The sequence below is a fragment of the Ovis canadensis genome, chromosome 26 (assembly GCF_042477335.2).
Source record: "Ovis canadensis isolate MfBH-ARS-UI-01 breed Bighorn chromosome 26, ARS-UI_OviCan_v2, whole genome shotgun sequence".
NCBI classification, from domain to species: domain Eukaryota; kingdom Metazoa; phylum Chordata; class Mammalia; order Artiodactyla; family Bovidae; genus Ovis; species Ovis canadensis.
Window position 1 is genome coordinate 48,621,846 of NC_091270.1, and position 27,644 is coordinate 48,649,489.

Below are 27,644 nucleotides of genomic sequence, written 5' to 3' on the forward strand. Positions count from 1 at the left end.
CACCATCTGCAGTGATTTTGGAGCCCAAGAAAATGAAGTCTGTCTCTGTTGCCACTGTTTCCACATCTATTTGCCATGAAGTGATGGGACCGGATGCCACGATCTTAGTTTTCTGAATGTTGAGTTTTAAGCCAACTTTTTCACTCTCCTCTTTCACTTTCATCAAGAAGCTCTTTAGTTCTTCGCTTTCTGCAAGATTTAACTGAGGACTTGTGGTGGACCACTGGTGTTGTGGTTAAGACTCTTTGCTTCCACCGCAGGGTGTATGGGTTTGATCCCTGGCCATGGGACTGAGATCCTGCATGCTGCCCTGTGCAGCTTAAAAAAAAAAAAAAGAATGTAATTGGAAATACTACTCAATAGTGAATGGACAGTCCCTCCCTTGACAAGATGTCCTGTTTAGCACCTCCACCCAGAACCTTCAGCCAATGCTTCCTGGAGACTTTAACTCCGTCCCTGGACTTACAACTGCCTTCCTGCAGGGTTGAGCATGGGTTATTGAGAACAGGAGGGACAATGTTGATCCTGACCCGTGAGATAGCCGACCTGCATGTGTGGAACTACACATGGATGCTACACTCTGTAGTGACCAGAGGGGTATTTGGGTCTGGTGTGGGGTGGGTAGCAGAGGACCCTGGCTCTTGGGCCTGCACCATGAATATTTAAATCCTGGAGTAACTGCATGCAAGTTGACGGTTCATTCAGAAACTTCCTTTTGTCGAGAAGGGGAAAGGAAACAGGTCAAGATTTCATCTCTTTGGACTTCCCTGGCAGTTCAGTGGTTAAGACTGCTTCCAAGGCAGAAGGCATGAGATCAATCCCTGGCTGGCAAACTAAAATCCCACATGCCATGCAACACGGCCAAAAAATGTTTAAAAAAGTAATCCCTGGCAGTCCAGTGGTTAGGACTCTAAATTTCCACTGCAGGGAGCACTGGTTCCATCCCTGGTTGAGGAACTGAGATTCTAAAAGCCAGGTCAAAAAAAAAAAAAAAAAAAAGACTTAAAAAAAAAGGGAATTGCTTGATAGTCCAGTGGTTAGGACTCTGAGCTTTCAGTGCTGTGGCCTGGATTCAATCCCTGGTCTGAGAAATAAAAACCCACAAACCGCACAGCATGGCTAAAACAAAACAAAACAAAAAAAAAAACCTTAGGTCTCTTCTTACCCCAGGATGAGGCCAGCTTGCTGTCAGGTATTCCCTACTGGAGTCTCTGACAACTGCTGTCCTTCCCCAGATAGATGGGGGCCCTGCACCACGCAGCTTCCTTCACACTCAGCTCCTCACTGCGGCGCATCCCCCACAGTTCCAACAGAAGGAGTGTCTGCCACGTCATGGCAGAACTTGGTAGGGCTAGAGTGAGGGGAACGTAGTTTACCCTCACTCCCCCGGCCCACCTTCCTGGTCTCCTGCAGAAAGCTCTCCATGAGGACTCCCCAGGGCCTGACCCAGGCATTCTCAACAGGCTCTATCACAACTCCCAAGGGAGCTGTAGGAGGAAGGATGCATCTTGCTTGGATGCTGTGATTTCAATAAATATAGGGGCTTCCCTGGTGGTCCAGTGGTTAGATCTCACTCACTGCTTTCACTGTCATGGCCCATGTTCAGTTCCTGGTTGGGGAACTAAGACCCTGCAAGCTGTGCGGTGCGGCATAAATGAACAAATATTTGGTCTTTGCCCCAGTTTTGACACAGAGCTCCTGATAACCTTGGAATTTCCTGTGATGAGAGTAATAAAGGTGTCTTCTGGGAAGTTAATGAGGAGACTTCGGGAAACCTAAAAATGCCAGGCCCAGGTCATCAGGGGAGCCAAGAGCTGGAACTCCATCATCAGTGAAAGTGAAAGTTGCTCAGTGGTGTCCAACTCTTTGAGACCCCATGGACTATAGAGTCCATGGAATTCCCCAGGCCAGATTCCTGGAGTGGGTAGCCATTCCCTCCCTTCTCCATGGAATCTTCCCAACCCAGAGATCAAACACAGGTCTCCTGTATTCTCACTCTTTCCTGGGGAAACAGTGGAAACAGTATCAGACTTTATTTTTGGGGGCTCCAAAATCATTGCAGTTGGTGACTGCAGCCATGAAATTAAAAGACGCTTACTCCTTGGAAGAAAAGTTATGACCAACCTAGATAGTATATTCAAAAGCAGAGACATTACTTTGCTGACTAAGGTCCGTCTAGTCAAGGCTATGGTTTTTCCTGTGGTCATGTATGGATGTGAGAGTTGGATTGTGAAGAAGGCTGAGCGCTGAAGAATTGATGCTTTTGAACTGTGGTGTTGGAGAAGACTCTTGACAGTCCCTTGGACTGCAAGGAGATCCAACCAGTCCATTCTGAAGGAGATCAGCCCTGGGATTTCTTTGGAAGGAATGATGCTAAAGCTGAAACTCCAATACTTTGGCCACCTCATGCAAAGAGTTGACTCATTGGAAAAGACTCTGATGCTGGGAGAGATTGGGGGCAGGAGGAGAAGGGGACGACAGAGGATGAGATGGCTGGATGGCATCACGGACTCAATGGACGTGAGTCAGAGTGAACTCTGGGAGTTGGTGATGGACAGGGAGGCCTGGCATGCTGCGATTCATGGGGTCGCAAAGAGTCGGACACGACTGAGCGACTGAACTGAACTGAACTGAACTATAAATATCATTCAATATATATTAATTCTATAGAGTTATATAATACTATAGGATAATTATTATATTTTAATTTAAATAATATATAGTATTATAATATATAATACATATTAATTACATAGAATTATATAATTATCTCTATATAGAATTAATATATTATATATTAAATATTTTACTTGTATATAATATAATTATATTAAATAGTATATATAATTATATAATATATTGTACATTTAATATATTTAATATATAGTCACATGTATTAATAATTTATTAATATTATATATATATATAATCCCTGCCCACGTGGAGATTTACCTCTTTCTAATAAAAGGAAGAGTAGAACTCTTTTCTTAAAATGAGTTGAGAAGGACCCAGGTATCTGGTTACTGGAAGTAATCATGAGTCTTTAGTCAAAGCAGTTTATACACACTAGAGATTAAGGACCAAGAGCTCCAGCAGAGACTAAAGGAATGCCCCAGTGAGATGAAGCACCACAATAATTATCTCCATGTTTGTGACAATTATAATGAACACAAAATGCTTTGTTTTGCTTTATAGATGATACAAACATTGGGGCATGGGCTGGTGTGGGGATGGGGTGAGCAGGGGGAAACCCTAGGAATCTGTAGAGTTCTGGGCATCTAACCAGATGCTCTTTTTTAGGAAAGGGTCCGGAGACTCTTGGCCAAGGCTGGTTCAGGGATGGGACATGCTTGAGTCCATACAATCTCTCTCTCTCAGATGCTGAAGACTTCTGGGAGCCCAGGATCCTCTCTATAAAGTACAAATACAGTTCTTCCGGAGGCTAACACTTTCATCTTGACCAGTGTCACAGATGAGATTCTTGGGCTCAAGTTGGCAAGGAATTTATCTTTCTTTTTATAATTCTCAACTAAAAAAAAAAAAAAAAGAGCACAACCTAAAAGCTGAGAATTATGTTCTATTTCATGGACAAAACTTAAGCTCAAAAGACGGTCTCTCAGCTCTGAAAGGCTGCTCTGAAAAAAGTAAGGGAAGAGCCAGGATATATAGTTTTTGCAATGAAAACCAGGTAGTTGGAGCATGAAAAGATTACTATTAATGAAAGGAAAACAGACACCTCAAGTTAAGGAATTTAGTGCACTTTTCTGTGCACGGAAGGTGCAAGACTCTGGGCTCATTGAAAGGGCTTCCCAGGTGGCGCTAATGGTAAAGATCCTGCTTGCCAGTGCGGGAGACATGAGACCAAGTTTCTATCCCTGGGTGGGGAAGGTCCCCTGGAGGAGGAAACGGCCTCCGCTCCAGTATTCTCGCCTGGAGAATCCCATGGACAGAGGAGTCTGATAGGTTACAGCCCTTAAGATTGAAGCAACTTAGCACAGGCTCATTGAATTCATCCCTTCCATATGCATCTTAAATTGAAGAAAGTAGGGAAAACCACTAGACCATTCAGGTATGACCTAAACCAAATCCCTTATGATTATACAGTGGAAGTGAGAAATAGATTTAAGGGTCTAGATCTGATAGATAGAGTGCCTGATGAACTATGGAATGAGGTTCGTGACATTATACAGGAGACAGGGATCAAGACCATCCCCATGGAAAAGAAATGCAAAAAAGCAAAATGGCTGTCTGGGGAGGCCTTACAAATAGCTGTGAAAAGAAGAGAGGTGAAAAGCAAAGGAGAAAAGGAAAGATATAAGCATCTGAATGCAGAGTTCCAAAGACTAGCAAGAAGAGATAAGAAAGACTTCTTCAGCAATCAATGCAAAGAAATCGAGGAAAACAACAGAATGGGAAAGACTAGAGATCTCTTCAAGAAAATTAGAGATACCAAGGGAACATTTCATGCTCGATAAAGGACAGAAATGGTCTGGACCTAACAGAAGCAGAAGATATTAAGAAGAGGTGGCAAGAATACACAGAAGAACTGTACAAAAAAGATCTTCGCGACTGAGATAATCATGATGATGTGATCACTAATCTAGAGCCAGACATCCTGGAATGTGAAGTCAACTGGGCCTTAGAAAGCATCACTATGAACAAAGCTAGTGGAGGTGATGGAATTCCAGTTGAGCTGTTTCATATCCTGAAAGATGATGCTGTGAAAGTGCTGCACTCAATATGCCAGCAAGTTTGGAAAACTCAGCAGTGGCCTCAGGACTGGAAAAGGTCAGTTTTCATTCCAATTCTAAAGAAAGGCAATGCAAAAGAATGCTCAAAAATACTGCACAATTGCACTCATCTCACATGCTAGTAAAGTAATGCTCAAAATTCTACAAGCTAGGCTTCAGCAATACGTGAACCGTGAACTCCCTGATGTTCAAGCTGGTTTTAGAAAAGGCAGAGGAACCAGAGATCAAATTGCCAACATCCACTGGATCATGGGAAAAGCAACAGAGTTCCAGAAAAACATCTATTTCTGCTTTATTGACTATGCCAAAGCCTTTGACTGTGTGGATCACAATAAACTGTGGAAAATTCTGAAAGAGATTGGAATACCAGACCACCTGACCTGCCTCTTGAGAAATCTGTATGCAGGTCAGGAAGCAACAGTTAGAACTGGACATGGAACAACAGACTGGTTCCAAATAGGAAAAGGAGTACGTCAAGGCTGTATATTGTCACCCTGCTTATTTAACTTATATGCAGAGTACATCATGAGAAACGCTGGACTGGAAGAAACACAAGCTGGAATCAAGATTGCCGGGAGAAATATCAATAACCTCAGATATGTAGATGACACCACCCTTATGGCAGAAAGTGAAGAGGAACTAAAAAGCCTCTTGATGAAAGTGAAAGAGGAGAGTGAAAAAGTTGGCTTAAAGCTCAACATTCAGAAAACGAAGATCATGGCATCTGGTCCCATCACTTCATGGCAAATAGATGGGGAAACAGTGGAAATAGTGTCAGACTTTATTTTGGGGGGCTCCAAAATCACCGCAGATGGTGACTGCAGCCATGAAATTAAAAGACACTTACTCCTTGGAAGAAAAGTTATGACCAACCTAGATAGCATATTCAAAAGCAGAGACATTACTTTGCTGACTAAGGTCCGTCTAGTCAAGGCTGTGGTTTTTCCTGTGGTCATGTATGGATGTGAGAGTTGGATTGTGAAGAAGGCTGAGTGCTGAAGAATTGATGCTTTTGAACTGTGGTGTTGGAGAAGACTCTTGAAGGTCCCCTGGACTGCGGGGAGATCCAACCAGTCCATTCTGAAGGAGATCAACCCTGGGATTTCTTTGGAAGGAATGATGCTAAAGCTGAAGCTCCAGTACTTTGGACACCTCATGCAATGAGTTGACTCATTGGAAAAGACTCTGATGCTGGGAGAGATTGGGGGCAGGAGGAGAAGGGGACGACCCAGGATGAGATGGCTGGATGGCATCACGGACTCAATGGACGTGAGTCTGAGTGAACTCCGGGAGATGGTGATGGACAGGGAGGCCTGGAGTGCTGCTATTCAGGGGTCGCAAAGAGTCGGACACGACTGAGCGACTGAACTGAACTGAACTGATATGCATCTTAACTATCTAGGTTAACATCCTCCTTTCTCATCCTGAGTCCCATCAAGGTGCACCTTCAGGGTGACTCTAGTAGCGATGGTGGTGGCTGCAACGTCCTTTGTTTACTGATATGGCAGGTGACATCTTTTCTTCTACATGATCGAACATAATTTCCTGTTTACCTTCTCTTTACATTTCTTCATATAATCCCACACAGGATTTCTTTTGAACTGTATTCTGTTGGGGGCTATATATCCGTTTAATTTGAGGCTCCTCTCTCTTCCTAGGAGTTTGTGTTTAAGTCTCTAGGGACAGGAATTCCAGTGTTCAGGGCGGGGGCAGCTGGTGTTTGATGCTACCTACGCACTTGGGCATCCACCGAGCCTTCCCTTGCCCCACCTGGTGTCCCGTTATGGGCCCTTGTGCATCCTCGGAGCCTTGATCCTTGAGCTCCTGCTACTCCCTCTGCTACATACGGGCCAGGTTAGAGGACACAGGAGTCTTCCTGCCTCATCTGAGCCACACCAAGGCACCAAGGTGTCTGCAAGGCTGAGTCCCAGGCTACCTCCACCTAGACTTTACACAATCATGGCCCACCCCTTCTCATCTCCTGGATAGTCTCTTCATGGGGAAGGAAAAGCATTTATCCCAAATATTCTACTTATGTTCTGAGCCCTTTCTGGGCTTCTAAGGAACAGATATAATAGGCCATTTCTTTTTCCCTCTGCCCTGTCTCCTGGAGGCAGCAAGGCACAGTAGAACCATGTAGGAAGCTTTCTTAACTCTATCAGTTCCGGGACCCCTCTTTTACAGGGTTCAATTATACTGTCTTTTTTTAAAGGGCAGTGTCTTTTTTTTAAGCTCCCAAGATGATTTTAATGCAAAGCCAGGGTTAAGCACTTTGTGGGGAGGGAGAGAGGGAGGGAAACTGGTAGAAGACTAAACAGGGAGAAGAGGGGAAATTTACTACTTCAGAAACTCTTCCACTACATCTGCCATATTGTGAGCTTGATACAAAGCCCCGTGGTAACCAAGCAGGAGCCCATGGGGCCTTCCAGGGGTTTGGGGGGCGGTGTGAGGATGAACAGGCCTTCCCCCATATCCTCTGCTTTAGCTCCTCTCTGCGGCACCTAGATCACAGTATCTGATGCACATTTCCTGAGTTCTTTTGCAGATGCTCTGTCCACCACCCAGGGGAAGAAATGAACTGATGACCATGAACACACAGCGCCCAGATCTACGGGAGCCTAAGAACTGTTAAGCCCTGACATTGCCCTATTACCTCACCAACCAATTAGTGAATTGTGCACACGCTGACCATATATCCTGGGACTTCCCGTCCCTCACCTTGCCCTTTAAAAACGTTTTCCTGAAACTCATCACTTCCAAAGAGCAAAATGTGAATTTGTTGTGCACCAGCAACTATTAACATAGCATTGATGTTGTATTAGGTATGAGTAATCTAGAGACGACTCAGAGTATATGGGAGGATCTGTGTAGGTTATATGCAAATATTATATTTTATTTAAGGGAACTTGAGCATCTGAAGACTTTGGTTTTCTCAGGGGTCCTGGAACCATCCCCACATCAGATTCCAAAGGATGACTCTATTTTGCTAAGGGCAGGCTCCTGGGAGGAGGAAGAAGGTCAAAAAGCAGGTTGTTAAGTTGTAGGACTTTCTGGAAACCTTCATTCTTCTTTGAAGGCCCAGCAAGACAATATTCATGCAAGGGCTGAGTATGGGTGCTGATGTGTGTGTGTGTGTGTGTGTATGTATGTATGCATGTATGCTGACACTAAAGTTGCTTCAGTTGTATCTGACTCTTTGCAACCCCATGGACTATAGCCCACCAGGCTCCTCTGTCCATGGGATTCTCCAGGCAAGAACACTGAAGTGGGTTGCCATGCCTTCCTGCAGGGGATTGTCCCAACCCAGGAATCAAACCTGTGTCTCTTACATCTCCTGCATTGGTAGGCAGGTTCTTTACTACAAGCCCATGGGTGCTGATAGACAGACATAAAATGGACACAGATTTGGGTCCGTTTCTGCAGAATTAGAATCCATATCTCTTCTTTTTTGGACCATGCAGTTTGCAGGATCTCAGTTCCCCGACCAGGGATCAAACCTGTGTGCCCTTTAGTGGAAGCATGGAGTCCTAATCACCGGACCACCAGGGAATTCCCTGTGTTTTTTTTTTAAATGAGTAAACTGGTTCCATAAGGGTCTGAAACATCTTTTTTTCTGCTCTAAAGATAATAGAAGTACTGTCATTGAACCCAAGTTCATGTGCCTGACACATAGTGAGGCCACACAAACCAAGACATTGGAGTGTGGAGCAGAAAAGGTCTATTGCAGGGCCCAGCAAGGAGAAAAGGTGGTTTGGGCTCAAAAGACCCACACTCCCAGATGCTTTTCAGGAAGAAGTTTTTAAAGGCAACATTTGGAGTGATGGCGGCAGGGCTGAACACCACTGAGCGTGCATATGCATACCAACAAATACGTACAAAGGTAGGATCACAGTGTAATACTGCTTTTTTATTTTTATCTCCTTTTTCATTCTCAAGTCCAGAAATTTGGGGAATCCTCCAGTGGTCAAAGATTCACCCCTGGTTGGGGAACTAAGATCCTGTAAGGCATGCAGCACTGCCAAAAACAAAAACAAGTCCAGAAATGACATCAGTCAAAATAATTGTTTCTTAAACTTATTAATTTCATCTAAAATAATAATTATTTTATACGGTGAAACAACGGGCTTCCTGGGTGGCTCAAACAGTAAAGAGTCTGCCTGCAATGCAGGAGACCTGGGTTTGATACCTGAGTCCGGAAGATCCCCTGGAGAAGGGAATGGCTACCCACTCCTGTATTCTTGCCTGGAGAATTCCATGGACAGAGTAACCTGATGGGCTATAGTTCATGGAGTCACAAAGAGTTGGACACAACTGAGCAACTCACACACACACACACACACACACACGCATGTGCATGCACTTGGTGAAACAATGGTCACAATACTATTTTAAAACATGTTCTTTAACATTTGCCGTTCAAGTCAGAGACAACACCCCAAGCAAAGAAGAGGAGGCAAGAACGAACTGAATGTGGGTTGGGGAGCTGATCCTTTTGAACATTTTAGAAAAGTATATTAAGATATCACGGTTTGTTAAGAGGGAAAGAATTCCCCGCACTAGACCTCATACAGATGAGCCAAATGGGATTCTAGACTGTGGGCCCACCAGAAAATATGCTTCTTTTTAATCCAGGACTACTGAATCATATGCACCCACTTAAAAACTGCAGGAAGAAAGGTTTGCAGAGGAGACAACTTTGATGTGGGTCTTGATGTAATGCACGTGGATATGAGATGGAGCAAAGGGCAAACAGGATGCAGGAAAGCAGAGCAAATGCAGGGAAGCAGGACCAAACCAGGAAGCTGCGGATGGGGCAACTCCTGATGAGCGTGGTGGGTTCCCACAGGACAGGGAGACCACTTGCTGGGCGCTCTTGAGCAGGGAGCTGAGTCTGACTTCTCTCTGAAAGGCAGTAAGTACCTTCCTCAGGCAAGAAGTGATTCAGTGGTGTGTGGAAGGATTGGCCAAGATATACTGGAGTGGGAAAGCCTGAAATTGGGGAGATTCAGTTGAGAGCTTCCAAAACCGTGTTTCTGTGTGTGCATCCTAAACCTCCAACCTGGTGCTGTTAGTGATTTTAATTTTAATCAACCTTGAGGAGGTGCCCGGTTTGGTGGATGCCTTGCTCTGGAAGCCCAGAAGTGAGGTCTGGTTCCTCCTTGCTTCGCCTACTTTTACTCACAGGTGAGCTGGCCATGGAATTCTCCTAAAGTTTTGATGCTCAAGTGATGTTCAAGTACGCTCTTCTCTTATTTCAACTTCTCACCATTCCAGTTCCTGCCTTCTCCAAACTTTGACATGGAATTCTTCGTTTTTCCAGTTCCTCTGCTTTCTCAGATGCCATGGTTAAATCATCTGAACTGCTTTCTATCGTCTTTGATTGTTCCCCAAACTGGCTCTGTTTTATCTACAAGGCAAAACTGAAAACTCCAAATGTTTCCATTCATCTTTGCTGTTATATGTATGTTGGAAGACAGCATGGAAGACAGAAATGGAAGCCACAGAAGATGTATAGGCTCAGAGCTCAGCCAACAATATTTTCCCTTGGTCTCCTGTTCCCCTTATTAGAAATGGCATTCTTATTCCACTGCCCCTTCTTTCCTCCAGTCTCACGAGATGGAGTCCCTCCTTGTCATCAAGAATAACCTCTCCATCTCTGTCAGTTCACTTAACTCTGCACCCACTTTCTTTACAAAGCTGCTCCATCAACCACCAAGCCTCCTGTATTTTCAACCTCTCCCTTCCTATTGATGAGTAAAGCTGTTTCATCAGTCTATCCTCTGCCCCAACTCTGAATTTCTTTCAGAAATTGTTCTCTCCATCCAACTGTTCTCTCTCCTTCAGAGCCAAACATGTATTTAGGGACTATTTCAAAGCCACTGAGACAGTGCAGGGAATCGTGTAACACACAAACAAATCTGACAGATGTGGACACTTTGCTGTATTAACTGAGGTCTTTTCTTTATAAAAATAAAATGCATCAGGAAAAAAGCGGAAAGATGCGTCTGCACACGTCTACTTCTAGCCCTCTACTCATTTCTCAATCCACTGCAATGTGGATTCTGCCCCCACCAATTACCTTTTAAATTTTCAATTAATTTTAGAGTTGCAAAGACAGTTCAAAGGGGTCCCCCATATAATCCAGCTTCCCCTACAGTCAGTATCTTAAAGCATGGTACAGGGAACAAAATAAAGTTGTTATAATACTTATCATTTAACTACAGACTTTATTATTCAGATTTCACCAATTTTTCCACTATGTCCCTTTTCAGTTCCAGAATACAATCCAGGATCCTACTTGCATATAATCGTCATGTCTCCTTGGTCTTCTCCAATCTGTGAGTTTCTCAGTCTTTCCTTGTCTTTCATGATGTTCACAGTTTTGAGGTGTACTGGTTACGTATTTTCAAGAAGGTCTCAATTTGTATTGGGCTGATGTTTTCTCTTGATTAGTCTGGGGTTGTGAATTTTTGCAAAGACTTCCAGAGATGAAGTAGAGTTCTCCACTGCCTCACATCAGGGGATAACTGATAACATGACTTCACCCACTGGTGTTAACCTTGACCACTTGGTTAAAGAGGTGTCTGCCAGTTTCCCCACTGTAAAAACTACTATTCTCCTTTTCCATGTTCTGTTTTAGAAGCAAGGCACCAAGTCCCTTGCACACACTCGAAGGACTGGATAATTCAAATTCTACTTGCTGGAGGAAGGAGGTATCAAAGATTTTTGTGGCTATATATTAAAATTGCCACTATAATAAATATTAGGGGGAGATACTTTGTGCAATTATTGTTTCTTCTTAAAGTTTCACCTATTTGAAGCATGTATCACCAACAATTTGAAAAATAATCTGTATCAGCCAGTAGTATCTATCAATTAGTTATTCCTTCAATTTTGTTAAAAGCAAGAAATTGGGAAGAAATTAGAAATCAAAATATATATTATTCCCAACCGTTCTTGTGTGTGGTGTCCCAGAGGTTTCACAGCCTGGGACAATACATTGCGTAGTCAGACTGGATTCCCCATATGACTTTCTTTAGTAAAGGGGTAGAAAAGTGGACGTGAAAGTGTTAAAAATAGGGGGAAAGGTGTATCTTTAGGCTGCTTTCTAGAAATTACGATGTAAACACTGATTTCCTGAAAGATGTCCTAGCTCTAATACTTCCAGGAGTTTGGATAGCATGGCTCCGAATGACTCCGCTCATTCCAACGACCTCACCTACCTGCACTGTCGTTGATTCCTCAAATTCTTACCTTTGGCCCATTACCTGTCCCTTTCTCTAAGGACCAAATTTCTCTATATTCATAAGTCCTCCAGCACCTTAACACTTAGGCTTCATTTTCCTCCTCTTAACGGTATTAAGCTTCTTGCAGTTTCAGGAACACAGTGCTTTCGACTTTTTCCGCCTGGAGACTCCATCCACGTCCCCTTCCCGGCGTAGATGGGGCTCTGGGATTCAGTCCAGGCGCCCACCTGTAGATGTCACTAGGAAACCTGCTCAAAGTGGCAGATCAGGAGGGCAATATACGACAACAAATTCCTGGGGCGGGAAGGCATGTTCCACCTCTAACGGTGAGAGGCGTCTGCAGAACACAACAGAGCGTCCAGGGCCTTTAGGCCGCCAGCGCTCTCAGGGTGCCTTATCTGCGCGGTGACTTGCAGGCTTGGCCACGAAAATGCGCTGCGTCCACTTTCATACGAACTGCGTCCTAGAAAAAAACCTAACAAGCCCCGACCGCCTTCCGCGGGCTGCATTGGTAGCTCGGCAGCCTCCAGGTCCCGCCCACCTCCGCCCGCCCGCCTGCCCTTAAAGCGGACTTGGAGAGAGCCTTCCCCACACAGACGGCGGACCCACCGTGAGTCCTTTGCTGTTTGAAGGTGAGCAAGCTGGCGAGCATCTCGCGCGAGAAGGAGGTAGTATTCTCGCGAGAAGTCTAGAAGGCGGCAGTGATGGCGGCGGCGGGAAGCGGACCAGGACCGGGAGTGAGCGCAGGATCCGGGCCGGCAGCGGCTGCCAATGCAACACCAGCAGAAGAAGGGGAGACGAAGCCGGCAGCAGCCGTAGCGGCTGCTCCGGCCGGAGAGGGGACGTCTGCTGCTCCAGCCTCCGCGGAGCCCGGCTCCGGAGAGGCCGAAAGCGGGTAAGGCACCCTGTGGCCCGAGGAAGACGGGGGTGGGGGTCGGGAGGCCTGTCCCTCTCGGAATCCCGCGGCTCCTGTGAGCACTCCCACCCGCCCTGCTCCGAACCTAGGCCTGGCGGCCAACGGCTCGCCCTGCCTTTACCGGGGCCTTAGTCCCGCCCGCCGCTAGACCCGTCCCCTCTGAATCGTATCTCAGGCTACGCCCCTTTGCACACCTTTCCCGGTTTCTCGGCCTCCCTCCCAGCCCTAACTCCTCCGGCAGGGGGCTGGTAGCTACCCCGACCCCTTTTTTAGCAGGAACCCTTCAAAATTCCCAGAGAGGGAAACCACTTTGTATTGCCAGGCTGGAAGGAGTGTGTCCCTCTGAAAACACAGTGGGAGAGGTGCATCTCTGCGAACCTCCCCAGGGACCAGTTCTGTCCTCTGTAGACTTGTCTGCAAGGGCCGGTAAGGTTTCCTTGTGCCCCACGGGCTTGAGTTCATCTTGGCCGCCTTCTTCCTAGTGCTGAGCATCCTGTCTGAGCATTGGCTTGGCTGAAAAAGAGTAGGGGTGTGACGTTCAGCTGTACTTGGATCATCATCTTTGGAAATAGGCGTTTTCAGGTTTTCTTCTGAAATTTCTTCCATGAGTGCTCTCCTTACTTTACAGTGATGCAAACTCGGTTGATGTAAGTGGTGGCTTGGAGACAGAATCCTCTAATGGAAAAGATACACTTGTAAGTATTTCTTTTTGAGTGTTTCTACTGCACAGTCGATAGGGTTGGTTTTTTAAAGGGTCCCCCCCCCCCCACCCCTTCAGTTCTTTTGTTTTCCAGTGGGCTTCAACAGTTCAGACCCCTTTCCTTTGGTTCTCACGCAGTGTGCTTCTCTGGGTGAAGCAGGCTGGCGCTTCAGTTGAGCCCAAGTACATTTCAAGTACTTTTCTCTTTGACATCCTTCTTTTTCTGATCCTTTTCCTTCATGCATTTCAGGAAGATGTCTCAGCTGTTAGCGTGCTTAATATGCTCAATACACACAGAAATTCTCTTGGCAAGAATCTTGCCCTTAACTTGATTGTTTACAATGATGCCAACATGCTGGGTAACATTGTAGACTCTTCCAGTTTTGTTCTGCAGGGTATTCATTTTTGAACAGTGCCCATTTCTTTGATATCTACAAGATTACCTTTCTTGTAGATTTGCATGTATGTGGCCAAAGGAGCAGCTCTTATGTTTTCTAAAAGGCCTAGAGAACATGTAGGGGTACCCTCTTCTCCCCCTTTGCACTGGTCATTTTGGCAAAGTACTGGAAGATAGCAATTCCAGGCAAAAGGGTTTTTTTTTTTTTTTTTTTGGTTTTTTAAATGAATCAAAAATACAATCAGATCAACTGACACAATTCTCTGATGGTTCTGTGGACACAGGAAGGTGCTGGGGATACTTCAGAGGTGATGGATACTCAGGCAGGCTCCGTGGATGAAGAAAATGGCCGTCAGTTGGGAGAGGTGGAGCTGCAGTGTGGAATATGTACCAAATGGTTCACAGCAGACACCTTCGGCATAGATACCTCGTGAGTATTTTTCAGAGTCTTTTGTGAGAATTGCTGTGTTAAATAGTAGATCTCAACATGTCTAACAGATGGCCCCACTCCAAGGATCGAACCCAGGTCTCCCTCACTACAGGTAAAGATACCATCTGAGCCACCGGGGAAGCCCAGTTAGGTGTGTGGGCGAATCTAAATGCATAGGATTTCCCGTGACTCCTGATTCTGGTTCAGTGAGTAGTAGGATTTGAATCAGTAATTGTTTTAATAGTCTGAGCATGTTTTTAGTCTACTAAGGGCATTGCCCTTAATAGGTAGAATGGTAGGTATTATCCTTGTCTTTGTGCTTAGGAGACAAAACTGTGCAGTTACAAAGCATTACCTAAACAAATTTGAGACAGTACCATTTAAACCTTGTATTGGATATTGTGGATTTGGGGAAAGGATTGGTGTACATGGTGGATAAAGCCTGATGTCAAAAATCTGAGCTGGCAGGTGCCTCTTCATGCCTGACATCCTTTTATCCTTTTGGTTTCTAACTCTCTTCCTTTAGGTGTCCTGAATTCTCTGCTCAGCAAAACCAATTTCCAGTCTTTGCCTCTCTTCTAGTGAATTAAAATCATATTAAGAATTTGAGAATGAAAGGCTTCTTATTTAGGAGATTCAGTCAACAGTGAGCAAGAGAGCATTACTGACTCTATCGAATTGACTATACTGCTGGCTCTCTGGGGTGTTCTTTTCATATTCAAATAAATTTAGATAGTTCAGTTCAGTTCAGTCACTCAGTCGTGGCCGACTCTTTGCAACCCCATGAATAGCAGCACACCAGGCCTCCATATCCATCACCAACTCCCAGAGTTCACTCAGATTCACGTCCATCGAGTCCATGATGCCATCCAGCCATCTCATCCTCTGTCATCCCCTTCTCCTCCTGCCCTCAATCCCTCCCAGCATCAAAGTCATTTCCAGTGAGTCACCTCTTCACATGAGGTAGCCAAAGTACTGGAGCTTCAGCTTTAGCATCATTCCCTCCAAAGAAATCCCAGGGCTGATCTCCTTCAGAATGGACTGGTTGGATCTCCTTGCAGTCCAAGGGACTCTCAAGAGTCTTCTCCAACACCACAGTTCAAAAGCATCAATTCTTCAGCACTCAGCCTTCTTCACAGTCCAACTCTCACATCCATACATGACCACAGGTAAAACCATAGCCTTGACTAGATGGACCTTAGTCAGCAAAGTAATGTCTCTGCTTTTGAATATGCTGTCTAGGTTGGTCATAACTTTTCTTCCAAGGAGTAAGCGTCTTTTAATTTCATGGCTGCAGTCACCATCTGCGGTGATTTTGGAGCACCAAAAAATAAAGTCTGACACTGTTTCCACTGTTTCCCCATCTATTTCCCATGAAGTGATGGGACCAGATGCCATGATCTTTGTTTTCTGAATGTTGAGCTTTAAGCCAACTTTTTCACTCTCCTCTTTCACTTTCATCAAGAGGCTCTTTAGTTCTTCTTTACTTTCTGCCATATGGGTGGTGTCATCTGCATATCTGAGGTTATTGATATTTCTCCCGGCAATCTTGATTCCAGCTTGTGTTTCTTCCAGTCCAGCGTTTCTCATGATGTACTCTGCATATAAGTTAAATAAGCAGGGTGACAATATACAGCCTTGACGTACTCCTTTTCCTATTCGGAACCAGTCCATTGTTCCATGTCCAGTTCTAACTGTTGCTTCCTGACCTGCGTACAGATTTCTCAAGAGGCAGGTCAGGTGGTCTGGTATTCCCATCTCTTTCAGAATTTTCCACAGTTTCTTGTGATCCACACAGTCAAAGGCTTTGGCATAGTCAATAAAGCAGAAATAGATGTTTTTCTGGAACTCTGTTGCTTTTTCCATGATCCAGCGGATGTTGGCAATTTGATCTCTGGTTCCTCTGCCTTTTCTAAAACCAGCTTGAACATCAGGAAGTTCACGGTTCATGTACTGCTGAAGCCTGGCTTGGAGAATTTTGGGCATTACTTTACTAGCATGTGAGATGAGTGCAATTGTGTGGTAGTTTGAGCATTCTTTGGCATTGGAATGAAAACTGACCTTTTCCAGTCCTGTGGCCACTGCTGAGTTTTCCAAATTTGCTGGCATATTGAGTGCAGCACTTTCACAGCATCATCTTTCAGGATTTGAAATAGCTCAACTGGAATGCCATCACCTCCACTAGCTTTGTTCATAGTGATGCTTTCTAAGGCCCGCTTGACTTCACATTCCAGGATGTCTGGCTCTAGGTGAGTGATCACACTATCGTGATTATCTGCGTCGTGAAGATCTTTTTTGTACAGTTCTTCTGTGTATTCTTGCCACCTCTTCTTAACATCATCTGCTTCAAGACTATATCAAAAGAGGGCTGCATTGTTAGTTCTGAAATTAACCTCCCTTGGGTTGGTTTGTGAAGAAATACCTTCCTTTATAATCTGTTGAATGTCTTCTAGTTAAAAAGTTAAAGTAGTGTTAATATACTAATTAACATGTGACTGTTGACATTGAAGGTTGAATGTTTTAAACAGAAAGAAAAACATTGAGTGGTCAGAAGAATTGATCTTGGTAGAAAGACCTAAGAGAAAATATACAAGCTCGTCAGTTAGGAAAGACCTCAAATTGGGCCACTTTCACAAGGAGAATTTGTTTGGATAAACAGGGCCTAGGAAAGGAAATTTACCAGAGAGATAACTCGGAGTGATGCAGAAACGAATCAAACCACAGTTCAGAGGTTTGGTGGTGACCAGTGTGTACCTGAATCTGAGAAGTTACACCTAAAACCCAATGGGTTGGACAGATTATCTTTTATGGCGGATGGAGGAAGTGAGTGAGCTAGCAGGATATGAAAAAAACTGCTCTAACCACCTGATCGTGTTTGTTAATTATTGTACACCTGCCTCTCTCTTCTATAAATGAGCTTACCACAACAGGCTGTTGCAGAAGGGGCTGTAGAGAGAGGTAAAGGTGAGGGAACCTGACCTTAACATTCATAAGGATGTTTCTTCCTTGAATGGCGGTGGTAGACACACACCTGGAAACATCTCTTTAAGGATATGTGAAATTAGTTTCAGCAGAACTGAACTGAGCATAGTCGCACAGTCATGTCTGACTCTTTGTGACCCCATGGACTGTAGCCCACCAGACTCCAGGCAAGAGTACTGAACTGGGTTGCCATTTCCTTCTCTAGGGGATCTTCCTGACCCAGGGATCGAACCCGGGTCTCCTGCATTGCTGGCAGATTCTTTACCAGCTAAGTTTGAGCAGAGTCCATGATAAACCTGTCTTTATTTTGATTTCTTCTTTTCCAACTTAAACCAGTCTTCTGTTTCTCTGTTGCTTTCTCCTTTTCAGGACCAAGCTTTTCCCATGCTGTTCCAGTCACCAGCACAGCACCACGCTGCACTAATGCACGGGTCCTGTTAGCCCCCAGTTCCTTCCACCGGCTTCTTCTCTGCCTTCAGACAGTCAGGCCTGCTTTTGCCCCTGAGCTCATCTCTTAGGAAGTGAGCTGACACCTACAAGGAGTCTCAGTGGTTAGGATTCCTTTCACTTGCTGCCCCCTCACATAAAATCAGCCCCTAAGCTTAACCAGTTTCTTTTCTTCTTGTACACTTACTTGCCCAGTTTTGTTATTTCACTCTGTGTGAGGCCTTTTTTCTTTTAATACCTTCTGTAACTGCTGAAGAAGCTTCTCACATATTCCCTTTTCTTTATCTCTTCCTCCCTTCAGACCTGTTCTGTTACCAAACTTACCACTTTCACCACATGGCTTCCCCTTCAAGGTGTTCCTGTTACCCACAGAGAAAATTCACTTCCCCAGGCATGTAAGGCCTCTGCTACTTCCTACCTTGCAAGCCTTTCAGCATATCTCTGACAACTCCCCTCCCCTGGCCAAACTGGTGTGCACCAGATTGCCCCTTTGCCTCCAAATTTGCAGTTTTTTATCTCTACATAAACTAGTTCACCTATAGAAAAGAAAAGCAGCTTGTTTTTCCAAATCCAGTTCATAATTTGTGTCTTTGAAAAATCTTCCTTAACTCTTAAATCTGAAGTTACTACTTCAGTCCTTTAAATTCTTAAAAACAGGACTTTCCTGGTGGCCCAGTGGCTAAGACTCCACACTTCCAGTGCAGGGGGCCCAGGTTCAATCCCTGGTCAGGGAACTAGATCCTGCATGCCTCAACAAAGATCCTGTGTGCCACAACCAAGGCCCAGAGCAGCCAAATGAATAAATATTTAAGATAATAATGTGTTTCAGAGAAGAAGAGTGAATGTTAAAAAATAAGTAAATAAAAAATAAATTCTTCAAGGCTGTCATCTGTAGGATTCATTTGGTAATGACGCAGGTAATGTTTTTGGACTTATGTGTTGTTCTTGAATAATTATTTACATTTTGAAGTTAATCTTTTTATACCTCTGTCTGCCCTTTCCAACAATTTTATTGACACTTTACAAAGAGACTTAAATATAATTTAAATATAGATATTTCAGTGCAAAGATATTTAAAGAGACTGCTTTGTCTTCTTCCACAAGTGGCCTAGTATACTCTTTTTAGGTGTTTAAAAACTGTAATAAACTAGCCTGGATAGGGGCTCCAGTCAGAACCTGCCATATATTGAATCATCAACTGTGGTGGATAATGTCCTGCTAAATTTTTGTGATGGAAAAGTTCAGCTATTTGTAAAACTACAACGGGCCCTGTTTTGGTGCCCTTCTCAAGTTTTGAGAGTGTATTACTATATTAGCATCATTTAACTTTCACTGAGGGAAAAGATCCCTGTTGATCTGCTTCTTTTAAGTGTGTGTTCAGAAGCTCACTAATTTGCTCCATTTGGTGTTCTCCAGATCCTGTCTACCATTCATGACCAACTACAGTTTCCACTGCAACGTGTGCCACCACAGCGGGAACACCTATTTCCTCCGGAAGCAAGCAAGTAAGGACAGGCCTTGGAGGGCTGCACAGTGACCTCCTCTGGTTAGCTGGCAGAGAAAAGGGATCTAGGCTCAGCCAAATCAGGGAACCTCTGCCACGAAGCTGGTAGAATTGACGTTGGGGCTTAGCTCTGGATGCCTGCTCTTGTCCGTTTTAGATCAGATGATGCTGTAGTTGTTAATCTGTGGACCGTCTGGTTGAATATTCCTGTGGTAGCAGGAATATATTACTACAGTAACTCTTTCTTCCCTTTTGCTTTTATAGACTTGAAAGAAATGTGCCTTAGTGCTTTGGCCAACCTAACGTGGCAGTCCCGAACACAAGATGAGCATCCAAAAACCATGTTCTCCAAAGATAAGGTAGAGATGGAATTACTGTCATTGCGATCATGCCAGAGAACCAGGAGGGACTTCTGAATACAGTGGGCCCTTGAACAACACAGCTGTGAACGTCAGTGGTTCACGTACATGCGGATTTTTTCAGTAAATACATACCGCAGTCCTGCATAATTCAAGGCTGGTTGAATCCTTGGGTGTAGAACCACGAATACAGAGGGCCGACTGTAAAACTATAGGAGGATTTTTGACTGTGGACAGTCCAGTCCCCCTAACCCCATGAGTTTTCAAGGGTCAACTGTACAGCCCAACAGGTTCTCTTCTCCCAGTTTTTATGAATGTATGACTGTAGATTCAGTGATTCCGTTTTTCTCATTTCGTGTGATTTACTAACTTCTTGGTGTGTGTTCATTATGTCATTGGCTTAGCTCTTAGAAGGGTGAATCTTTAAATAGTTTTGATTGGCTTTACAGAAGCAAACAATTGTCTGTTCCACAATTAATAATCAGATTTTGAGGTGAACCTTTTTAGCTTAGTTTGTGCTGTTTTTATGGATCCCTATCACGGATTTTGTTGGGGAAAAGGTTGACTTATTAAAAAAAATTTATGCTTTATTGTTAAACTACATGACTAAAGTTAGTATTCCAAAATTAGATGGTGAGCCCATCCGTGAGTCTTTAAAGACTGAAGCACCCTGTCACCTTCTCTCTCCATATGCTGATATTTTCTATTCTAGTCAATGCTAGCTTTGACCTACAAGATTGATTGTATACCCCACTAATTGACTGCAACCTACAGTTTAGAAGACACTGGCTGGGGACTCCTCTCTTCCCTGATGGTCTAGTGGTTAGGACTCAGCTTCCACCGCCCGGGGCACGGGTTCAGTCCCTGATCGAGGAACTAAAATCCCACAAGCCGCATGACTTGACCAAAAGAAAAAGAACAGCATTGATTGGTATAGGGTGTTTAGTTCAGTTCAGTCGCTCAGTCGTGTCTGATGCCTTGCGAGCCCCTGAACCGCAGCTCACCAGGCCTCCCTGTCCATCACCAACTCCCGGAGCCGACCCAAACCCATGTTCATTGAGTCGATGATACCATCCAACCATCTCACCCTCTGTCGTCCCCTTCTCTTCCTGCCTTCAGTCTTTCCCAGCATCAGGGTCTTTTCTAATAAGTCAGCTCTTCGCATCAGGTGGCCAAAGTATTGGAGTTTCAGCTTCAACACCAGTCCTTCCAATGAACTCCCAGGGCTGATTTCCTTTTGGATGGACTGGTTGGATCTCCTTGCAGTCCAAGGGACTCTCAAGAGTCTTCTCCAACACCGCAGTTCAAAAGCATCAATTCTTCGGTACTCAGCTTTCTTTATAGTCCAACTCTCACATCCATACATGACCACAGGAAAAACCATAGCCTTGACCTTTGTTGGCGAAGTGATGTCTCTGCTTTTTAATATGCTATCTAGGTTGGTCATAACTTTCCTTCCAAAGAGTAAGCGTCTTTTAATTTCATGGCTGCAGTAACCATCTGCAATGATTTTGGAGCCCAAAAAATAGTCTGCCACTGTTTCCACATTTATTTGCCATGAAGTGATGGGACTGGATGCCATGATCTTAGTTTTCTGAATGTTAAGCTTTAAGCCAACTTTTTCACTCTCCTCTTTCACTTTCGTCAAGAGGCTCTTTAGTTCTTCTTCACTTTCTGCCATAAGAGTGGTGTCATCTGCATATCTGAGGTTATTGATATTTCTCCCGGCAGTCTTGATTCCAGCTTGTGCTTCCTCCAGGCCAGCGTTTCTCATGATATACTCTGCATAGAAGTAAAATAAGCAGGGTGACAATATACAGCCTTGACGTACTCTTTTTTCCTATTTGGAACCAGTCTGTTGTTCCATTGTTTAGTGAGACTAGTATATTCAGGATCAGACTGAGTAAGGCCTTTTCTGCTAAACAAACGAGTTAGGGCTTAATCCTGAAAGCTGAGGGAGTCAGCAGAGGGCCCCCCTTGCCCCTGCCCAGCTCTTTTTCCTACATTAAAAAGAACGTGTTTAAACACAAGTATGCTATGATTATATTTGTCTTTTGGTTTTTTCCTTCCAAATTGTTATTTTGAATTTTTCAAATATACAGAAAAATTCAGATACTACAATAGATGCCTGTTTATTCCTTATCTAGATTTGCCTGCTGTGAATATTTTGCTGTTTGCTTTATGTATATTTTCCCCGTAAGCTTATGTGAGACTTAAGGCTTACATGTAAGTATAATATCTATAAACTTGTAGATATTATACTTTATCCAGTATTCTCTCATCCGTACAATGACCACACTCAAAGAGCTGATGTTAGTGCAGTGTTCTTATATATATAGGCTGTGTATTTTGTGTGTACAGTGTATATTTTCTCAACATTGTTGTCTACATAATGTCCCTCATAATTTTTTCTTCCAGCCAGGACCTGATCAAGGATCACACGTTGAATTTGGTTGTAATGTCCCTTTTATCTCTAGAGCAATTCCTTTTTACTTTTTGGTTTGCTATGACATTTGAAATTTTGAAGAGCCTAGACAGTTGTTTGCCATGATGTTCCTCAATTTGGATTTATCAACTTGTTTCCTTATGACTAGGTTCAGCTTAAACATTTTTGGCAAGAATATTACATAGGTAGTATGTGTTTTTCTGTGTATTCCATTAGGAGGCATAAGACATTGCCTTGTTTTATTATTAGTGATCCTAAATGTGACCACTTGATTTCTCTACTGTAAAGAGACCCTTTTTCTTTGTAATCGTTAAGTAATTCATGGGTAATACGTGGAGTTCATGTGAATATCTTGTTCTCACAACCCTTTCAAGCAGTGGTAATTGTAACCACTGATTATCCTAACCTCAATCCTTGTACAACAGAATATATTTACCGGTTATAGTTCTTTTGTAAAGAAGAGCCCTCCCCCCGGTCATTGTTGTTGCTGTTGTTTGTCTTTAGTTTTAAGACTCACTGATTTTTATAGTCCATCATGGGATTTCGGGATTTCTGATGCTCAGATTTGACCAGTGTAGCCCCATCCTGGCTGACTTCAGACACTTTTTGATATGTCCCTATAAGTCTGAACTCTTCCTTACCTTCTCGAACAAGAAGACGTTCCAGTCTTCCCTTATACTTCCCCTAATTCAGCCTGGCTCCTTTCAGTAAAGGTTCCATGTTCATGGAACTGATTCTAGTGAAGGACATTAGTGGTAGGCTGGGGCAGGTGGCCCAGGGTGGGAGGACGTTGGTGACAGAGGATGAAGTTCAGACACTGTTAGTCGTGTAAGCAGAGGCTGGCGAGGACCACAGTTGGAGCAGGAAGGAGGCCTGATTGGTGAACATTTTCTGGAATTTTAAAGTTCGGTTGGTGACTGCTGAGATGTGCAGGTTGTGTGAGAAGGATGAGGGTGACTCCGTGTGTGAACCCTGTGATTCGGGGTGATCCTGAGTGCGAAGAGCAAGAATAGAAACGTGCAGAGCAGATTCGTGAGGTGCGGTTCGAGGTCAGTCCTAGTCACAAGGAGTCTGAGGTGCGTGCAGGATGTCCAGGTAGAGGTGTCCCCAGCGCGGAGGAGCAGGAGCTCGGGGGAGAGGATACCAGGAGACAACGGCACGTCTTTTCCCTTAACCGGCTCATAAGCCCTGTGTGGCTAAGAGTTGTATATGCTTGTTTGAAAACCCCGCAACCTACATGTTGTTCACGTTATAAGTTATTAAAAGATGAAAAACATGTGTTTGTCTTTTGATTCTGATGAGATCTTTGAAAATGCAGCAGTGTTTTTTTTGTGTGTGTGAGCATAATTTCGAAAGCAGCTATAAAGGCTTTAATATATTTTGTTTTAAAAATCAGGATATCATACCGTTTATTGATAAATACTGGGAATGCATGACGACCAGACAAAGACCTGGGAAAATGACCTGGCCAAATAACATTGTGAAAACTATGGTAAGTCAACTAAAATTGACTAGACTCAATGTTTAGAAAACCAGTGTTCCTTGTAAGAATTTATACAAGAAATTATATATATGTATATAAGTAAATGGGTTTTGTTGGGTTTTTTTTTTTGATTGTGGTCTCACTGAACTAATGTGATGACTAAGAAAATGAGAACAACAGTATTAAATCTTAGTAATTATAAATTTTAATAGTTTTCACACAAAATCAGTAAGTTGCACATAGACTTAAGTGAAGATATGGTAGTTTTATGTACGCTGCTGAATCTTTTGTCCGTTGTACTTTGGCAAGTATAGTGTTATGCCTAAATTGGAGACAATTGTTTTCTTTGATTAAAAAAAACAAACTCTGTTCTGAACATTATTGTCGTTAGACTTAGAGCACCTGGGGAGACATCAGCACAAGCTGTTACCACTGTGTATCTCTGTGAGGTGTGGGGATGAGTGAGGGTTGTGAAGGATGGTGGCTCTTATTTTGCCAACTTTCTCTACTGTTTGTATTTTTTGGTGGTCATGCATTAGTTTTCTAATCAAAGAAAAACAGTACTGGTGTGTGTGTGTTTTTTTTTTTTTTTTTCAGGGGGCAGGCTGTTTGTGTTGAGATTTGGAGATTACACCTACGATTTGGGAGTTAGGGGTTAAGCATCCATTCAGTTTAAGTATAAAATTTCCAGTAACACTAAAATACCATTTCCTTTTAGAGTAAAGAAAGAGATGTGTTCTTAGTAAAGGAACACCCTGATCCAGGGAGTAAGGACCCAGAAGAAGATTACCCCAAGTTTGGCCTTCTGGATCAGGTACGTTAATTGGCTTCACAGGCCCCCGTTTGATTTTTAAGCCACGGGGACAGAGAGAATCAGGCTGTGTTTACATTTGTGTATTTACCACTTACAAATGCCCATGACCCGGTGGGCTCCAAATAAATGATTCTTATTCCATGTGAAAGAAAGAGCACTCACCTTAAACTGGGAGACCAGTGTGTTAGTTGCAGCTCTTCCTTAAAATGTTATGACTTGACACATACCATTTTTATCTTTTTAAACTTCCGTTTCCTCTCTTGTAACACAAATACGCCATTCCAAGTCATTTCTGATTTTCTTTCCACCTCAGATTTCAGAGATTCAGATATCTGTCTTTTCCTGTAAAATGTGGAGCTCTGGCCACATTGGGCCTGGATTCCCGTAGGGAGGTCTGCCCTTGGTCTTCTACCACCCCTCCCTATTCCCCCTCCACCACCCCCAGCCTGGCTCAGCCTGATTCTGAAAGCACTTCCATCCTCATCCTTGGCTGCCTCACACATGTGACTTGCTGATCCCTGAAGCATCTAAGTTTGGGACCTCTGCAGGCTTCAGAGTCTAGGTTGCCATTCTGTTAGAATTTCTTCTGTTTTTTCTCCCTTTTTTTTTTTTAGCATTGCCAGGCTGGTTTGATTAGGTAGCCACCCTCTATAATTGAATATTTTCCCTCTAGGATCTTAGTAACATCGGTCCTGCTTATGACAACCAAAAGCAGAGTACTGCCGTGTCTACCAGTGGGAATCTAAATGGTAAGTGTTTAAATATCTCATGGGTGAAATGTCTGTACGATGTTCAATCCACATGTGCCTAGAATTGGGCAGCCTCTGGACTGATTCTTGACTAGGTATTTACTAAGATGCTTTAAAGTCCAAATCTCAATTTTTAGGGGCTAACTATGGATTTGAACAATGATAGTAGAGGAGAAATTTTTGTTATGTTACACCACAGTTTGGTCTTAAGTGAAACATTTAACATAAAACGAGGTACAATTTTAAGGTCAGATTTACTGAGTTTATATTCGACTCCCCATCTGTATCTTCATAACTAACACTTAATTTAGGTTCACGTGCTTTGCACTCAAATTTTCCTTAATTCTACTGTTTTTTAACTTCCTACCCATCTTCTAATTTTTCTTGCCCTAAATCTTCAGCTTATGCACATGACACCGTTTGTGTTGACCACCCACTGTAGCATGTTTTTCTGTCTAATCCGTCTAAGAGCAGAACAGCCCTTTGCTACTAATGGCAACAAATTGAAAGCAGATATAATGGGGAGGTAGCCAGCTCTTCATCTGACATATGGTGTTGCTACCTTCTCTTCTGGAGTGATAGGGTCTTAAATATGTAACCATTTCCACTGTTACTAATATAACTAAGTGTGCTGTTCATCTCTTTACATTATTTTTCTCCTTTCTGTTAAAATTTGACAAATACACGGTGCCACTTCTGTTCTTACAGGTGGAGCCTCTTTTGGAGGTGAATTCCTCCTCTGTCTTCTTTCAGCCTCTCAGACTTAAGTATTTTGTGGTTTGGCAAATGCTTTTTGCTGAGTTGTGATAGAAGCTGAAACTGAGTTAAGATTGTAAAGCCTTGTGGAGTTGGTGGCAGTAGCACTTGATATGAAACAGTAGTTCTGGTTTAATGTTAGTAATTGGAAGCTTGTACGTTGTCATATTCTGCCTGACATGGCCAGCAGTCCTCTTTAGTGTTGCTTGATTTTTTCAGCGTGGATCTAAAACTTGTCTCAAAATAATTGAAATGCAGTGCCAATAAAACCTTAACAGTTTTTTTGAATAAGGTAACAAACTATAGAGATGTTGATATTTTAACAGTTCAACATTAAGCCTTTTATGAGGACAGGACGACACCAGGTATGTTCATAAAAGGAAGTTCAGCATAAATCTGGTCCTGTCTGTGCAGAATATGACCTGCCTTCAACGTCTTGATCCTCTTTTTATTGCAGCAGAACTGCTGATAATTTCCAAGCTTGCCCCAAATTAAGATACAGTACTTCATGCAGTTGTTACATAAAGGTGTTTTCCTACAGTTCAGGGATGTTTCCTGGAAGTTGGACAAATAAACTAATTGAGAGGAATGACAACTGGACAAAAATTTCAAAGCACCTATTTCAGAAGTGCCCAAGGTAGTATTCCTTGTGGCTTTTAGTATGTAGCTCGTTTCTTTTTTTATTTACAAATTCTCTATCTGTATTTTCTCTTAATTCCACAAGCCAGATTCGTCAAACCTAAATTTGATGCGTTGGCACAGTTTTAATAATTGTAAAGATTGCTGACCAAATTTAAAGCTGCCTTTCCTGCTTGTGTCATGAACAACCACACCAGATGCCTAGAAGCACTGAAGAGAAACACCTTTTTAGTATTTCTGTTTTTTGTTTCCACGTTTGATGTACTTCTGTTTTGCTGGAAGTTCAAGTTCAGCGCTTTAGCAGATCCTGTGCCTCTCTCATGTTTATGGACTATGCTGTGTGTAGTTCATGCAAGCGAGCATCCCTTCAGTGAGGATGTTCTCCTTATGGATGTTTGTATTGATTTGAGTGGGAAAAAACTACCCACGCAGTTACTTCTAGCTGTGGGTGTCTGCCGTCCGAGTGAGTGAAAATGCATTTGTGTCTCATCCTTGGAAAGTGTTCCCGGAGCTGCGGTTCATTTAGGAAGCGAGGGGCACAGCTGTAACCCAGGAGTCATTACTGCTGGGTTCACTGGAGCTGCTGCCAGAACGCAGCGTTCTGGGCTGGGAGCCACCCAGCAGACTCAGGCGAACCAGGGTGAAGTCCCATATGTTTCCGGGCAGAAAATCCTGTGGTGTCACACAAATGCACGCTGGGAGTGTTCGTCCCTGGGGAGCTGTCCCCTGTCACAGCTCACTGAAGGTGATCTGCCTTCTCTTCAAAGGCGGCATTGCAGCAGGAAGCAGTGGGAAAGGCAGAGGAGCCAAGCGCAAACAGCAGGACGGCAGCACCGCGGGGACCACCAAGAAGGCCCGGAGGTGAACACCCCCTGCCTGCCCCTTACCACGTCAGAGGGCTGCAGAGCCCCTCAGTGAGGCAAGAGATCAGCTGTCTGCAGGCACAAGCCTGCCCCTTGTTCTCAAATCTTAAACAGTTTGAGGGGTCAAATAGCCCCAGACTAGGCGCCCTGTTTGCGGAACT

General features: G+C 43.7%; 1 protein-coding gene across 2 annotated transcripts in view; it reads left to right on the forward strand.

The window, feature by feature from the left end:
- Positions 1–12,566: 12,566 nt before the first annotated feature.
- The window catches only part of ASH2L (ASH2 like, histone lysine methyltransferase complex subunit), a 29,215-nt gene continuing 14,137 nt past the window's right edge, over positions 12,567–27,644 (forward strand). Inside the window, exons 1-9 of one of the 2 annotated variants that reach the window (XM_069573027.1) lie at positions 12,567–12,893; positions 13,543–13,609; positions 14,296–14,441; positions 19,287–19,375; positions 19,639–19,733; positions 23,576–23,671; positions 24,381–24,476; positions 25,150–25,225; positions 27,388–27,481. In XM_069573027.1, the coding sequence (XP_069429128.1) occupies positions 12,703–12,893; positions 13,543–13,609; positions 14,296–14,441; positions 19,287–19,375; positions 19,639–19,733; positions 23,576–23,671; positions 24,381–24,476; positions 25,150–25,225; positions 27,388–27,481 (950 nt within the window). In that variant the 5' untranslated portion in view covers positions 12,567–12,702. The remainder of the gene's footprint in view (positions 12,894–13,542; positions 13,610–14,295; positions 14,442–19,286; positions 19,376–19,638; positions 19,734–23,575; positions 23,672–24,380; positions 24,477–25,149; positions 25,226–27,387; positions 27,482–27,644) is intronic. The other variant, XM_069573026.1, reaches the window with a different exon arrangement.